Source organism: Epinephelus fuscoguttatus, linkage group LG4 (assembly GCF_011397635.1).
Source record: "Epinephelus fuscoguttatus linkage group LG4, E.fuscoguttatus.final_Chr_v1".
NCBI lineage: Eukaryota > Metazoa > Chordata > Actinopteri > Perciformes > Serranidae > Epinephelus > Epinephelus fuscoguttatus.
In genome coordinates this window covers 22,127,903-22,145,423 of record NC_064755.1, presented here as the reverse complement: position 1 = coordinate 22,145,423, position 17,521 = coordinate 22,127,903, and the positions used below count along the sequence as shown (strand labels likewise).

Genomic DNA, 17,521 nt, shown 5'->3' with positions numbered 1-17,521 from the left:
CAAAAGAAACAATCATGTTGCAGATCAGAGGCTAATGAGCAAATAAACTTTAAGCACTGTTACTATCAGCAGAAAAAATACATGTGGTAGTGTCCACACACACTCCACCCATAAAAGTATATAATCTAGGGCAAAAGAAAAGAAAGAAATTTTTGGTCGACTGAAATTCTTCCTACTCTTTAACCAATCAACCAATCAGTGAGGGAAAAAAAACCCTGCATGCTATCTCCAGGATGTCACTGCATCGTCTTTTCAGTGATTATGATGGCGTATGATGTATTGTCTGTATCTGCGTTGGACTAACGTCAGTAAAGTTTTTGACTCTGAATATCTACATTAACTAAACTAGCCACCGTGCACTAAGTGCGCTCTAACTGAGAGTAGTGTTTTTCCTATTTCCTTTTTTTGAATTCGCTGCAATTTTACACTAAGCTTCCAATATGTGAGGAGGCGCTGAGTGTCTATTCTGCTCTGAGCGCTGCATGTTTGGAGGTTTGAGAGTTGAGAAAGCTTTGGGTCAAACGCTGCACTTGTCCATGTCACTTTCACAGTGGAGGAAGGGCATGACAAACACCACAAAGACCAATCGCCACCTCCTACATGTACAACAATAATGGAGGAGAAATTGATACTGAACCCAAATAAACCAGTGGGTCCATCCTACATGCTTCAGCCTTCCCTTATCCAGAGCAAGAGCCAGAGCAAGTACTCTACCATGTGCTGACGTTTATTTCTGCAGATATCCATATCATAGCAACCAGACATAACCAAAGAGTCTCTGCTAAGGAAACACTGCACCTCCGAAGCACTTAAGCGCTGCCAGCTTTTCAGCTGCGAAAAAAATGCTTTAGTAGACACACAGCATTATGAAAATAACAAAAGTGATTGTCTGACCTATGAGAATTTGATCGTACAAGAGCACACAGACAAGCATACAGCCAGAAGGTGGCAGCCCTAATATAATCATTGATTTTTTTAAATCAAAACTGGCTTTTCATCATCAGGCTCATGAGATGCACAACTGTGTTTAACATGGAGTACTTTTCATAATCCCTTACACATAAAATGACACAGACAGATAACATGAAAAAATAGAAATAGAAATAAAAACAGAAATAAAATAATTTAAAAATGAAAAAAAAAACTACATTCAGAATGGACAAAAAGATAAAGAGAAGGCAAAATGAAAATGAGAGGAAGGGAAGAAATAAAAAATAACTGGACAGAGGGCATGATCTTTGCGTTTGGATGCATTTCAGGCGAATATTGCAGGATGGTTTTGGTTTAGTACTATTAATTCTTTCTATTCATACATACAAATGTTCAACTTGCTGTTACCAGTACCAACTGTGCTGTGTTCAAAGCTTCTTTATTCCTCTCCAATGCTTATATTGGCCCAATACTGTACTGAACTGAAGCAAACAGTCAGAGCAAAATTATTCAAATCCAAAAAGAGATTCAGAATTTCCACCCTCTCATTCTACAGGAGGGTGGGGGACTGATGCTGAGACAGAGATGGAGGGAAGGATAGTAAAACACGGAGACAGAAAAAAAACAGGGGTGCCTTGGTGTAAAGGTGGGCGTGTGATTAGTCATGCCCAGTCAGAGGGATACTTTACAGCTCTGCCAGGTAAGTTGCTCTGTGTGTGTGTGTGTGTGTGTGTGTGTGTGTGTGTGTGTGTGTGTGTGTGTTGCCACATTTTCTAGACACGACACCCACAACAGTGAACACAGTACTTGTCGAGTCATGGCATTGAGAGAGTTTATGTAAACAAAATGATTCATCCGACTGTGTCAGATTACTCATAGGAGCAGCTATACCAGGTGAATATGGTGTGTAAGAGCAGCCATGACACTGTGAAATAGACTTGACTTTCAGAGAGGAATGCAGTGACCTACCCATATGTATGTGTGTGCTTGTTTATTTGTGTATATGTGTGTGTGTGTGCATGTGTGTGTGTGTCTGTGTGTGTGTGCATGTGTGTGCAGGTGACCTGCTGTCATCCAATGCGGCCCCTGTCAAATGTGATATGTCTCTGCTCCACTGTGAGACCTACTTCAGCTTTGATTCATTGTTCAAATAGCATCGCCATCTATTATGATTTGATATGGATCTGTCCTCCAGAGAGAGAGAGATGGCTCAACACACTCGACTGACTTCTGATGAAAGTACAGATAGCTGCCATCACTCTGCTGCGAACAAACAAACACAACACTCACCCACACACACACACACCTTGAGATGTGTCACTGTCGGACACTTCAGGTGGATTTTTTTTTTTATGGGGGTAAACGGCAGGACTCCTCTTGAACTGCCAGTCTATAACACTGACTCAGCTAAACATTAATACCAGAGACATGTCTTCCAACCTGTGGTTTATACTCTCCCTCTCTCCCCCTCTCTTTCTAATAAGATGGATTAGTTGGCTATGCTAATCTATCTGCTGACTCCACACAGAATATAGACAATAACTGAAGTGTGTGTATGTGCATAAGCATACACGTGTCGAGAAAAAAAAGCCTGTCCATTTGTATGCAGGTGCACATGCCCTGCTCTGTGGTGTCAGCATTTGCATACTCACTCTGAATTTTACAAGACGACACATCAGAGTTTCTGACTGAACTCACTATCTACGTGATTTGCAATCTGGGCCTGAACAGACAAATTTATAGCTCCATGAGAGGACTTGACTGAAAGTAATTTGTCATTGAAAGGTAAATGTTTTTCTGTTAGTTATTTTTATTAGCTTGCTCAGTTTCACCTTTGAGAACACTTAAACTAAAGATGGAATAAATTTGAACAATAAGGCATAAAATGTAGAAATGAATCACAGCAAAAATATGGACAAGGTGACCGTGAGAGCACAAGGGGCTCAATGTGGGATGAGGACTCACTGGAGGATCAGAGTAATATTTGTTTTTGTACTCAAATCTGTTTTCTATTTATTTTCTGTGCAGCAGATCTAAATTTTCATTCTGTCGCCATCACAGATTTGGTCTGTCTGGCTTTCATGACCATGGATTAAACTGTGCTGAAACAGAAAAATTACATAGATCAATTAAGTAGGTTCCCTTTGAAATGACGGTATGCTCTTGAATATTATTTTGAAAATAAATATTGAAAAATCATAGTTCTAATAATTATGGTAAACCTTGTAGGTAGATGTTGCCTTATGAAGCATGAAACTTAACGCGTTCAATTTTGTCTCACTTGACAGCTTCTGTTGAGGTGCCATTGAGCAATTCTCTTAAGCCTTGAGCATGCATGGTTTTCAAGAACGTATAAAATACAAGCTGAGAAATTAGAGCGACTTCCTGTCTCCTTTGCAGCAAGCAAATGTAAAAGGTGTGATGAGAAAAATGCAAGCGTTACCAACATGTTTTCGGTGTGACTGGCCTTGTGAAAACACAAAAACATTCATTTTCATTGTCAGTGTGACATTCTAGGTGTGAAGGGTTGAAGATTGACACGTCCTTGAAATGTTGATCACATCACAAAAAGGAGAGAGGAGAGGAAAAAATGGACAAGGATAGTGGAAAGAAAAAGGGTGACGAAAAGGAGAGAAAGGGCTGAGGTTGCAGTTGTTACTCTCACAAAGCCAGATGCTCTGTTGGCAGACTAAGGGTGCTTGTAGACCTTGAGTTCACTTGCTCTAGTTTGAATCGGGGACTAATTTTGTTATAAAGTTGAATAAATGCCTAAAGTTGGTTTGTGTTCTTTGTGTTCATTCACAAGTGGACCAGATAAAATGCCTGCGTGAGAAACGCAACACTTTCTAATGTCAGAGTAGAGGGACTATGCGGGTTGATTTTAGCGCTGCTTATCGTGGACTATATTGCTTGCATTGTTCATTTTAGTCAAACCATACAGTATGAAAATGAGGCGTGGTTCCAACTAGAAAACAATGTTTTGATGCAATGGATGTGCTGGATGTGCATATTAAGGCAGTACAGGAGGAGGCGCACATGAATAATTCTCCAGGACTGTAACATGCTCATGCTTGTTTAACCCAAACAATTTGTAATGTGTCTGCAAAACAGATTGAGATCAGAACAAGTTCACACCACAAACGTACCACACCAGAGTTTGTTTGTAACCAGACCGCAACCATTTCTTCAAGAAGGTCTCATTCTGGTTGTTTTCATGCACAAGAGTGCGATTGCTGTGTTCACACATGCCCAAATGCATGGCACTTAGGGGGCAAACAAACTTGAGTTCAACTGAACCAAATCGAACACAGCAGGTGTAAAAGCACCTTAAGACATAGCTTAAATTAGTCCTGTGACTATCAAAACAAATCCGTCTCACATGAAGGTGTGGTATGTATGAGAGTTGTTTCGATACCAATACCAGTTTCGGAAATGCCATCTGGATACTGGATCCAGCATCGACGAGTATGTGACTGTACAGCTCCATTACCACGTGACTGATTAAACAGATAAAACAGCAGTTCACTGTAAAATAAATTCTTCTTTGCTGCTCTAAAACAGTAGCCTACACAGCAACTGTATAATGTTAGCTGTTAGTGAACTATCAGCATTTGGCAATTTCTATGGCGACTCATTCTCTGAATGTTGTTGTTCATGTTTTACAAAGGGTTTAATCTGAGCAGTGGTATCAGATCATGGTAACCAACTGGCATCGGCGGAAAAAATGGTATTGGAACATCTCTAGTATGTATGTATGCATCAACATAGGCACTGCATTTTGCCTTACACATCTGCATGCAACATTAAGCATTTTGAAATATCAATATAATTTTCCCTGAGGTATTCCTGTTTTAAAAACTAAAATAAAGAAATAGAGCTGATAAAAGCAAAACAGATTCCATGATACCTTTAATAATAATAATAATGATAGTAATAATGATATGCACTACCAGAATTCATCCTTAAGTTACTTGGTTTAAGATAAGGATCAATATCTTGCAATACACATCACAGACATTACTTGACAATTATGCTTTCCTCTCTCTAGCATCCACATGTGGCTCCCTGTCCCCATAGACTATGAGAACATCTTGTGGTCTCTCTTTTATCCATCTCTTTGTCCTACACTCATCCCCCAGATTGACAAGAGTTGTTAATTATTCAGTTAATCTATCTTTCTTTATTTCATCAAGTATTTATGTCTCATTGGCGTAGTATGTTGATGCATGTGTATAGATTTGTCACTTGTTTCCCGTGGGGGTTTGCCTTAGCCTGAAAACAAAATGGCTTTCTAATTAGGAATGTGCTCTGTCACAACAGTCAACTGTATTTGAAATACAATGTTATACTTAACTATGACAAGAACGTTTCTGACTGATGCTGATATTTCAGTAATAGACAGTGGGCTTAAATCACATTTGCAGTTGCTCCAATTAAAATAGAGCCCTCAGTATTCATCTTTAAAGGTGACGATGCCCATTAAAAGTGTTCAAAAGAATGATACTGCCACTCATTGTGACATAGTGAGGAAAAAATGTCAAGCACTGCTGTTAAACAGCCTTAGATGATGAATGAAATCCATCACTGTAGCAGCAATAAGTATTGACCTTGCACCTGGGACGTGAGCAGGGAAGAACCGAGCCACAAAAAGTCCACAAAGACCTCCAATTGTTGGGAAAACTACGCTGATAGTTCCACAGTTCTGACCAGATGACTCCCTGTATGATTGCTAACCAATCCGCTGCACCATCTCTGTGTCCCCTCTTACCTTTCTCTTCCACCTTACCCTCCACCTCGCTCTGCCCATGTCAGTCTCAGCTGCCGCAGCAACGCTGATGTTTAAGCATTCTAGGGGAGTGCAGACACACTCCAAAACTTCTTAATGGGCAGGCTAAAAATAGCTCAGGCTGGATCTGACTGGGCTGATTCATGCGGCTGTGAGTCATTCAACTGTGCCGCGGTGTGAGGAGAGCAAGGGAATACAGTGAACGAGCACAAAGAGAAAAGAAATAAAAGTTTGCACGCTTGTTAAGATATCAAACCATTGAGAAAATCAAGCATTGCTTATCCCATCACAGAGAGAATGTGCATTATTATGCTGTGAGTGTGTGAGTGTGCGTGTGAGTGTGAGTGTGTGTGTGAGTGTGTGTGTGTAGAGGTCCTTAAGGACATTCGAGGCTGCAGGGCAACCTAAGAAAAATTAAAGCTGATATAATGGCTGCTAAAAATGCATTGCAGTTTCATTTACCATTTGGCAGAATGTGTCTCTGTATTTGGCTGCAGCAGGCCCGTTTCTTACTGGGGGACAGCAGGATGGGGGGTGGGGTCTTCTGGCTGGAGGGCCAGAGGGTCCCAACAGATTGTAGCCAACAGATTAACAGTACTGTTGCTGAAAATGAGTGGTCCCCGGCAATTTGGTAGCATCATTAGAAAGGGAAGAGCAGTTCATACTCACATCATTATCCCCTCCATTACCACGGGTAAACATCTACCATTAACCCCCACATACAGGCCGGCAGCATGTGTGCTGTATGTGTGTGTGTGTGTGTGTGTGTGTGTGTGTGTGTGTGTGTGTGTGTGTGTTAGCAGGATGGGTAAAGATATCCAGGCAAATACTACAGATTTAACCACAGCTCAGCTTTAAAATAGTGTGTTGGATTCTGAGTCTGGAAAGCACAGTTTGTTTTTTTTTTGATTTTTTTTTTACCTTAAACAGTGCAATGATTTATAATAACACATGGATACAGCACAGTTACCCAACAAAAACACATATCAGCTGTTTGCCCACAGCCAGCAGCCTTTCACCACTGCATCACTCATTGTACTCATAATGAATTCAATCAATAGTCTTTGCTTTTCACACTCATTTTCTTGCTCAAACCCTCCTCTTTCCTATTTCTCTCCTATTTTTCCCCCTTTGACTTCTACACTTCGCCTTTGTCTTTCCTCCCCCTCTCTGTCCCCTCGAGCACCGGCTGAAGATGAACTGTTGGCTGCAGGTAGAGCTGGCCATGCTGAGAGAGAGGAGAGGAGCACTGTGGTGACAGATAACAGCCAAGCGAGTCAGTGATGGTTTAAACCGTGCCTCTCTCACATGGTCAACTGCTTCCTTTCTCTTTCTCTCTTGTCTCCATCTCTCTATTACTTGCTCGCTGCCTTTACCTCTCCCCTCATACTCTCCCAAACTGAAAAAGCTTTTTCCATCATCCCATTTTTTTTTTGGTCTTTCCCCCATCTCCATCATTGCTCTTTCAAACCTGGCAGAGACGAGTGAAAAGAGATGGAGGCAGATATAGATAAAGAGGGATAGCACTTTCAGAGTCATGACTCATAGGTGATGTACAGCGGCAGAGAGAGAGAGGGAGGGAGAGAAAGAGAGAGCAGTAGTATTTAGGTTACTTAATTGTAGACAGGGCTGTCTTTCCTGCTTCACTAGGCTGAGACATATTGCCCTAACTGTCAGTGACGCCTCAATGGTTGCCTTCAGATAAACAACTGTGTGTGTGTTTTAGTGTGTCAGAGTGTGTGTTGCTCTGCTGTTGTATCACTGTTGATGAATCTCTGGATGAGGATAAAATTTGCTTTGAAATGCTTCAGTAGATTTAGAAATTATCATGTTATTAAATAATATATTAAATGTATTGTTCTGTATAATGCACTTCTATTTTGATCATTAAACACAATTATAATCAAATCCCCATTATCTACAAGCAGCACCTCTAGACTTTGGACTGAATGGATAGAATTCAGATTATACAAAGAGTCATTTTGGTGTATTTGTGACAGTCAGGAAAATGTATTAATTGTTCTACAGCCATTGCTTTTGCATTAATTGTGTATATGCTAATATATGCATAACTTTGAGCCTTAATGAAATGTAAACGGGTGAGTTTTAAGTATACAGTTGTCATAAATGTTGAAAGTAGCTATAGAGACCAAAACTGTTTTTTGTACCAGGCTGTGAACATGTTTATTTCTGCTGTAAAGTTCAGCATTTTAACATGGGAGTCTATGGGGACTGACTGGCTTCTGGAGCCAGCCTCAAGTGGCCATTCGATGAACTGCAGTTTTAGGTGCTTCTGCATTAACTTTATTTCTTAGCATCGGAGGTTGATGCCTGGCGAAAAAGGCTTTTGAAGCCACTGTGCGTCGTGTGATAATGCAATACTGCATATGGCCAATATATTTCTTACAGCCCATTTCCTGGAAGCTTGGTTTGAAGTGTCACTGGAACAGTTTCTATATTCATGTAATATGATGTGTATGTACAAGACAAACTCCTTCCCTTCTGATGTCTACTTTGGGACCTCAATTTGTACTAAATATGTACAATAGACAACAATTTTTTTTGATCCAGTTTGAATTGTGCCATGAATTACTCATATGAAGTCTGTCAATTTCAAAGTCAAGAAAGTCCTGGGTTGTGGTGGTAGTTTTGTGAGCAACCGCTCATTCAAGTACATCTGTCATCTCGCTTGATACACATCACCAACATTAACATCAATATGGCTTTAACCTCAGCACAAATGCAGTGTTATCTTATCCGTTGTGTTTTGTCTAGCAACTCTTGCGCAAGCAAGACCTGTTGCTTGGTGTGTACATCCTAGTTGGAAACACACAGGCATCGTAGCTTCAACGAAAGAAAGTTAATGAGGTCACTTACACACCTTTTGGGTGTGTCGTCTTTCTAATTGCGTATTTTCACAGTCTTATACTTCCACCATTTTAAGACAAACTCAGCTTTCTTGACTTGCAAAATCATCTTTTAAATTAAAAATTTGTAATTCATGTGTAATTCATGGCACAATTCAAATGGGATCTGGCAGTTGACTACTGTACATACCAGAAGGGGAGGACCCTCGCCAACTAGATGACATGCAGTGGGGGGGTTGTGGGCTGGAATCAAGCCCGTGTCTTCTGTGGCAAGGACATTGCCTATGTGCATGGGGTGCCTGCACTACCCACTGAGCTATTGGGAACCCCCCCATCCCTCCATTTCTGAGTGAAATGGCACATATGGGTGGAGTTTAGTAATAAGATGCATTTAAATCAAATCTCTCTACTTGATTGGATCATTTAAAGTAAGCGAGTAGTGACAAGGAGCTGTAAAGAGATACAGGGCTGTACAGGACTGCTGACCTGCTCCCCCTCCCCTCCCACCTCCCTCAACTGTGTTAGTACATCAGGAGGCAGAGGCCAAGAGATACATGAATAAATTTATACAAAGTTTTGCCAACTGACATCTAAACATGCACCTTTCTCTATCTTAAAGCCACTACAAACCCAAAAAAAAGGTGTGGTTTATATGATGGAGTTTGCCAGTTGCCTTCATCCGATCAATTTATGTATAAACCCTGAGTTCAATTTAAGTCATCACACTACTGTAATGTTTCTAAGAGGAGAAAAGAAGAGGAAATTTTACTTATAATTTTTCCTACAACACGAGATAACACAACAATTAACACAGGGGCCCACTGTGTATTTAAATGTGTCTGGTGTTTGTGATGGTAAACTATCTGCCTTTTCATTAACAGTAAGAATATATGCTGGTGATTAAAAACTAACACCCAGCGTCCCCATTTAGCATCAAAGAAAACCAACAATACCTAGAGTCAGAGAGGAAGAACAGGAAAGGCAGCAGACACTTTTAATCGCTGAGAAATAGGTATCCGAGGGTTCTCAGTTTTTGAGGATTTATGAGTGAGTGGGGCTCAATATCAGGCCCATCTCGCTCCCTCCCTCTACTCGTTCTTTTTCTCTCTGAAAGACACGCTCTGCCATCTCCACTTTGCTGTCCTTTAGAGTATGCTCCACCATCCGTCTCCCTCGCTATCTGGCCCTTTCTTTCCCACCTTCCCCTATCTTTTTCTCACAATGCATTTAAATGGGGTATTTAGAGATTCCGGCCTTTCTCATCTCTTCACACATACTCTGAGGTAACCTCAATCCCTCAACAGCCCTTTGAAAAGGAAAAAAATGCCCCAATTGCTCCAGAAATAGGTCCCAGGAGATGCATGATAAACATGCAAGGAATAGGGAGGTATTTATGACAAACTTGTCCTTGTACCATTTGCAATATACATGTACTTGCTGCAGCATCTTGCCAAACTTTTTCACACAATGACCAGATGTTTTTCATGATGCTGCACATGTTGTCACCCCTGAGACCACAGCAAACGAAATGTGCCATCTGCTAATTAAATGACAGTCTAAGCGGGGATGTGGTCAAATTAATCTGATGTACTGGCAGTTGTTTACAAAGGGTTCCATTCAAATCTGTCACAGTGGGATGGATGGCAGATTCATCACGGTCAGCAGATATTTACAATGTGTAATAATATAATCAACACAAGTTCTTTAAAAAATTCTGACCTTTAAACAGAATTACAGTTTTAATAACAGCCTGGTTGTTAGTTGGTGTATGTTTTTTCTGTCTGTGTGCTGCCTAAAATAATAACACCACAGTGCAGCAACAGCCAATTTTACTGGCAGGCTACTGTAATTATCAGCGTTCTAAAACATCAAGGGTTATTGCCAAATTTAGGTGATTGTTGTTTGTTGTCTCAGGCAAAATTGCTTTCTTGACTTGCTGAAAAACACCTGAATCTTTAGTTCAGGCACATTCTCAGGTGACTGTTGACAGACAACGTGGGAAATAACAAACTGATGCAGGAAGTTGGCGAAGAAGGTTCTAGGGAAGGGGTTACGCAATATTTAATTTACAAAATATCACAAAATAGCTACTATGTTCCCGTATTTTTAAAGAAATACCTAAATAGCAATATTGCGACATTGTCGAGTTGACTATTAGTGTTTTCTCAGAGTATTTCCAAAATGAGATTTTTGAAAAATAATCATCAGTAATGTGGATATAATGACTAAGTGCATAAAGATAGCTAAAACAGTCTGGTAAGATCAGAAAATTACAACATTTTACTGTAATGCAGCCTCTAAAACTAAGAAGAGACAACATTTATAATGTCACGATTTCCAAAATCTAAGCCAACATCTAGTTTCATATCATAATACCAATATTGTGTGAATATATTGCCCAACCCTAGCTGGAATACATCACAGAGTAATGACACCAGCAGTAACAGTGTGGGTGGTTTTAAGAATGTCTGTTTGTTTCAAATCGTGGGCTAATCAGTTTAAAAGACTTAGGGCCAGATCTACTAAAGGTTTGCGTGTATAAAAATGTGTGCAAACTTCTAACAGTGCGCACTAAGGGTTGTGTCTTTCAAAGGTGCAAAACAGCATGTCTGCATCCAGTTAGTACGTTTGCTGCAATGAATATGGGGCATTTACACGCAATTGTGCATGTGCTGGGAGGAGAAAATGTAAATATATTAATTTAGCACACGCAAAGTGATTTATCAAACCTGAAAGCAATTTTGCTCATAGAAACTGCGTCTATATTTAACACGTGTCAAAGGGAGGTGCAAACGGTTTGTATGCGTAATTGCGCACACATGGCTGAGAAGAAGGAGACATCGAAACGATGAAAGAAGACGTAGAGAATGCATTTTTCACCCTTCACCTTGTGTGAAGCAAGCAACACGGGCTGGAGCAGAATGCCATGCTGACATACTCACACACACACACACACACACACACACACATTGAACACGCGATTGAATGAATGAACACTGGAAGTGGTTCAGCCGCAGTCCCGCCGGCTGGCGCAGTCACTGTTGAGATTACATTCCTTTTTTATTGTTAACAAAATGGTTTTTTATTGATAATATGAATGGTTTTGTTTTCAAATAAATATTTGGAAACGAAAATGTATGCTTTGGTGTACTTTTACATAGTTTTGCAATATGTATAGCAGCCTATTGTATGTATCAAAATGTGTAATTTTCAGCAGCGGTCGAAGGTATAAATGCTCAGAAGTGTAGTGTGTTTCATTTTTGTAACTTAAAGGCTTCAGAAAACATACAAGACACATTTTTAGGAAAAGTCATAGGAAGAGAAGCTTGTCGGTTTTATCTAAACAGAGTTATTTGCATTATAAAAATCCAAACAGACCGTCGTGGTGGTTCTAGTGTTAAACATAATGCTGTAGATTAGAATACGAGTGCTAGTGTGACCCAATAAACTGCAGAGCATTGCAAAGTTAAGCAAATCAACATTTTCTGAAAAAAAGATGATTGAAGTCACTTTCTAGACTCCAAACATTATTATCAAGTGAAATACTCAGTCTCATTAATGTCTAATTATGTTAAGCCATGCAAAATCATATTAAAGACACATTGTTTCAGTCACAAAATATATTGGGCTATAGCTCTAACATTTATCGTGGCAAAAAAACTAAACAGTTCTTTATTGTATAGTCTATTTCACACAAAATGAATAATCATAGCCAATATAAGAAAACTTAAACGTGACAGTTGAGTGTATTATTTGTGTTTCCTTTTACGCAGGTGGAACTTGCCCGCCGTACGCACTTCTCCCCCCTCTCCGGTCCCTGGCTGTTGGTCACAGATTTCTTCCCATATAGCGTTCCTTTGTGAGAGAGTCAGGTTTCTTTGCTGCAGCTCATTTAAGTGTTTATTGGCCTCATCTACCAACACCTCTAATACCATAGGGTCGAATTTCACTTTGGCTTTCTCTCCAAACTCGCCATGCTGCAAACCATAAAACACGCAAATCCCTCATTTAAATAGGGTGTCTCCAACACGTTTGCACCTCTTGTCATTTACGCAATCACTCTTAGTAAATCACCCGCAAACCGCGGTTCAGCCCCACACGCAAAATTCTAGATTGCGCAGGCAAATTAGTACAGGCAAATTGGGATCTTAGTAGATCCGGCCCTTAATAGGTAAACATGAAATACTCTTTTGTGGTGCAATTTACACAACTGAGCTGTTAACTTGCAATTAAATTTGTTTGTATGGGAGAGAAAATTCAATATCTGATGCTGTGTTATGCCACAAGATTTTAAATCACACTCAATTTGAACATTTTTCAATATGATTAAAAGTGAAAAATTTTTAAATTAAAAAAATATAAAGTACATATGAATGGCTGACTGTTTACTGGTAGTTTGCTGTTGCATTTGCTGAAAAATTGTCTGTCTACATGTTTTTTCACACAGGCCTAACTGGTCGACCTTTTCAGTGCACCTGCGTTTAATTAGGCGCTAATTAAGTGTCCCTAAAAGCTTGACAATCTTCGGTGGAAAACTCAAGACAGTCGACAGTCAGCATGGGAGGCAAATGTCAACTAATGAAGGAGGAAAAACAAGCTTTTAATACTCTGAAGGAAACAGATTGTTAATGACAAACTGCCAACAGTGTCTTTCACTTGAGCTTACGTTGTCCTAATGGATCTGGAAACAGGAAAGAACAGTGATCTGAAAACGACCTTGCAAGCCTACTTTGTGTTTATAAATAGAAAGTGCAATTATTTCCAATTGTAAAACAAGCTTTAAGACCAGTGTACAGCATTTTGGTTCTTACATATGCATAATTGGAGTGATTGTTGATTTTCCAGGCAATTCATTTTAATTACCGCCGCCAAGGAGAAGGTTATGTGTTTGGTTTCGTTCGTCTGAGCCCTGTCAGCATGATTACAAAAAAACTACTGGCCCGATTTTCATAAAACTTGGTGGAAGGGTCTAGTATGGGTCAAGAGCGAACCCATTTATCTTTGGAACATATCTGAATCACATGATTCACAGGACGAATACATTATTCATTTTTTACTTTCGTTAACATCGAAAGATACGGCATTTGGCCTTGGCAGAGGTTTGCGCTCTCCCAGTGCCCTTCTAGTTTTAAAATAGTTTACTTTGGTGGTCCAACTTTATAGTGGAGACATGTTGTCAGAATGATACAATTTTATTGGAAAACAGGTAGATATACAGTGCATGGCTCTCAAAAGTTGAGACAAAGAAATTGCTGCCTACCAAAGGTCAAAAGATTTACCATACTTGGAAGCTTTTCTGAAGGGCGCACTGTATATTAGATGAGAATGAAAATGCTTAAACTCACTATTGTCTCAACAAAAATGGTTGTAGTCTCCAAGTCTATCAACTAGGACGTTAAGCTGTTTCACTCAGTCTTGTACTGGTGTTTATTTAACAATAAGACCATATCTATGTGTTCACATGTAAGTTGCACATTCATGCTTCTTGCTGCCAAAATTTACAGATAATATTGCACTGTCTGGGGGCACAAGTAATGTCACTCCCACTTTGTGCTTTAATTTTCTGATCATTAAAATCCCTACATATAATTTTTCATTAAAATCAAAATTCAGTTTTGGAGGCAGCGTTCAGTGGTTGCAGGAGAGCTATTTTACAGATACTTTCTGTAGTTGACAGAGGAGGTTAATAAAAAAGTTAAAATTGAAAATGAATTACAAATAAATAAAGTAATCAAAAAATGAAGACATTTTACAGTAGAATAAACATATCAAAAGTAGTTCTCACCCCTTCAAAAATCAACACTTTATCCTGGTGGAGGGGTTCGTGACCCTTCACGCTGTGTTGTCAAAGGCAATGGCTCCTGGTTGGGTCTACCAAGGCAAATTGGTCCTTGGGGAGAGGCCAGACTAAGAGCAATTCACAGACCCCATATGAATTGGCCAAGAAGGAGCTGCAGCACCACTCAGGAAAGGGAAATCGGGTCCCTCTCCGTGAGCTAGCCCTGGTAGGGGAGCCCATTACTGAGTGTCTGCTAGCTGAACCTTGACCCATGGGGCCTGAACGACCTACTCGAAGCCCCGAGATCTGACAAAGCAGCAGACTGGTACATGGAAGCTAGAGGGTTTGCAGCTCCAATGGTTGCCAAAGCAAAAACCCAGGTATGGGAGGTCTTTGGTAGGTTTATGGAGAATAACTTTTGGTTGGCCTCAAGAAAGTCCTAGCAAACTGTCATGCGACTCAGACAGGGTGACCCTGCTGACCCTGCTGTCCCTGATCTGGGATATTGTTGAGCAGTGGAAGCAGCACTTTGAGGAACTCAACCAACATGAGCTCTCCAAGGTAGCTTATAAACTCCTCAGCAGTAAGGTGCCAGATGTGGATGAGGTTCACTGAAAGCTCTGGACACTGTTAGGCTGTCTTAGCTGAGAATGCTGATTCAACTTGGATGTTAGGGACAGAGCCTGCAGTATGGCAGAACAGGGTGGTGCTACCCATTTTTAAAACATAGGGCCGAAGGGTGTGCTCCAACTATTGTGACTAACGTACTGGGGCTGTTTACGGTCAGGAAGAGAAGTTATCCAATTAATTTACAGTGTACTTTTTCCTTATTCATATTTTCTAGTTTTAGGGTATTTACAATTAATAAACAATTACAACACCTGAGACATAAACATAAATGTTTGAATATTTTGACAGCCAGATTTCTTGTTTATTTGATCAAAAATGCATTAGCAGATGCTCTGACGCCAAAGCAGGGACTGTAGGGCTTACTTTGCTTTTCAGCACCATGGACAGAGGCACGGCCAAACACCACTTCAACACATGACAGGAAGATAGAAACTTGTTGTAGTGTCACAATATAAACATGTATGTGTGTGTCTGTGTGCATGTAGGCGTCTTACCTAGCCGTGGGTCATACTGCCTCATCTGAACTTCTTCCACATAGTCTGCCGGGAACCAGCCTGTCCTCCCTTTGACCGTGCCTTCCCAGAAACCTCCTTCCCCTATACTCAGCACTGAAAAGAGAGAAAGAATAGGGAGGGGGACTGAGTCAGTCAAATGCTGTCATAAAACATGCCTAGTTTTCATTACTGTGAGGCTGTGGAGCCTGTAGAGCCTTGGAAAAGAGACGACAAAGGGCCATACAGCCAAGTGAGGTATTTAGGTTTCCATGTTGTGGGTTCATAAATTACAACAGAGTGTGCATCGACGGCGAGGGAAGGAGGGACAAGTGAGAGGGAAAGATTTTTGTTTTACAAATACACACAGATAAAGCTGATACAAGACAGGAGAAGTAATGTGAAAATATTGGTCTGTAACTAATGTACCGTACCAAGGTGCTTGGGCAACATCGGCTTTATTCTCTTTCATGCCAATAAACGGGGAAAGAGAGACTGAGAGATTTAAAAGTAAAGGGAAAGACTGGAGGGAAAAGACAAAAGGAGATCAAGAAAAAAAATGAGGAAGGAGAGGTGGTGAAAGAGAGCAAGAGGGCAGGCAGGAGAAAGAGAGAGATTCCTTCTAAGTTCCGCTGTGGTAATTAGAGATGAATGTATAGTTGATATTGATCTTCCCTGCAGGACTGAGCCAGCACGCTCATTTCTACAACACTCATCCATTATCCCAGCAAGCTAACAGACACACACACACACACACACACACTCCTCAGAGATCACCAGCTGGAACTGAAGCTTTGCCTGAGTGAGCCCTTCTTCTAAACTGGTTGCTAGGAGACGGCAGTATGATGTTGCAGCCAGCAGACAGCCTGCTAAATGATAGTCTACTTCCTCCAAACTATATTCTACTCTGGCATGGGGACATGTCACGGTGATGTAACCTGGGGCACTGTGAGAGGCAGCCAACTGGACTTCATCTTCAGTGACATGATAGTAAAAGTTCAAATATCAGCCATTCACAGGATTCCTTGCTGTATCTTGTAACAAATGCATTATTTTCTCCAGGTCTTGCTGCTGAAATGTGCCCACATCTTACTTCCCCTAAAATTTAAACCATCCACATCCTGTTCAAAGACACTCATGTAATTAAACATGGCCAAAGTTTCATATAATGAAGTAAAAGTAATCCACGTTAGCAAAAACCTCAGGCTTCAGAGCTTTGAATACTTTGTTTTCAACATTTTTTTCTACTTTGGCTACAAGCTGATGTCAGCTAATGTCAGATTTCTTAATAAGGTAATTTGCTCCAGGCACACTTTACACTGTGTAGCCTACACTGCTACATGTAGCTACATGCTAACATCAGGTATTGTGCGTTCCAATCCCCATACTACCGTACAACATAGTATGACAGAAAAAGATTTAGTATGTCCCAATACATAGTATGCCAAATGTAGTATGCCAAAAATACCAGTTCAGTCCAATTTTGTAGTATGCAAGCCAGCATGCTGGCATGATGGCTATTCTGATCCACAGTTCTTGGCATGGCAAAAGATACATTACATCATCTGTCAGAAGTTGCAATGATGGATGACAGTGCATTCAGGTGACCAGTCGATTCATAATATAGGAATATTAATTGTTTAATTGAGTAAAATAATCATAAATATAACCAACAACAAAGGGCATACGTATTAGATAACAATGACAGAGAAATGTATAGCCTCTGTAATTTTATTATCGTGAATATATGTTAGAATCTACGATGTATGCAGTCATAACTTGTTGTGAAATAACAGCATCAGAGCTTGGTGAACAGCATTTTGTTTTAACTTCATGGCAGCAGATATATGAGCAAGAGGGTCAAAGTTCAGGGTGTCACATTATGGGGAAATAGTATGTTCTGACTGTATGCATACTGCATGCAACAGTACGTACTTTTTAGGGGAAGTTGCAGTAGAAAAAGTATGTAATTCAGAAACAATCCGTAAACTTGTTTGCAGATGTTGTTAATTTCTCCCTGATTTTGGATCATATACCT

The 17,521-nt window shown here is 40.3% G+C and overlaps 1 protein-coding gene across 3 annotated transcripts in view; it reads right to left on the bottom strand.

Moving 5' to 3' along the window:
* shank3a (SH3 and multiple ankyrin repeat domains 3a) overlaps nt 1–17,521 on the bottom strand; it is a 243,694-nt gene that overhangs the window by 38,693 nt on the left and 187,480 nt on the right. For all 3 annotated transcript variants that reach the window (XM_049574188.1, XM_049574189.1, XM_049574190.1), the window contains one exon: nt 15,487–15,600. In XM_049574188.1, coding sequence (XP_049430145.1) covers nt 15,487–15,600 — 114 coding nt within the window. The remainder of the gene's footprint in view (nt 1–15,486; nt 15,601–17,521) is intronic.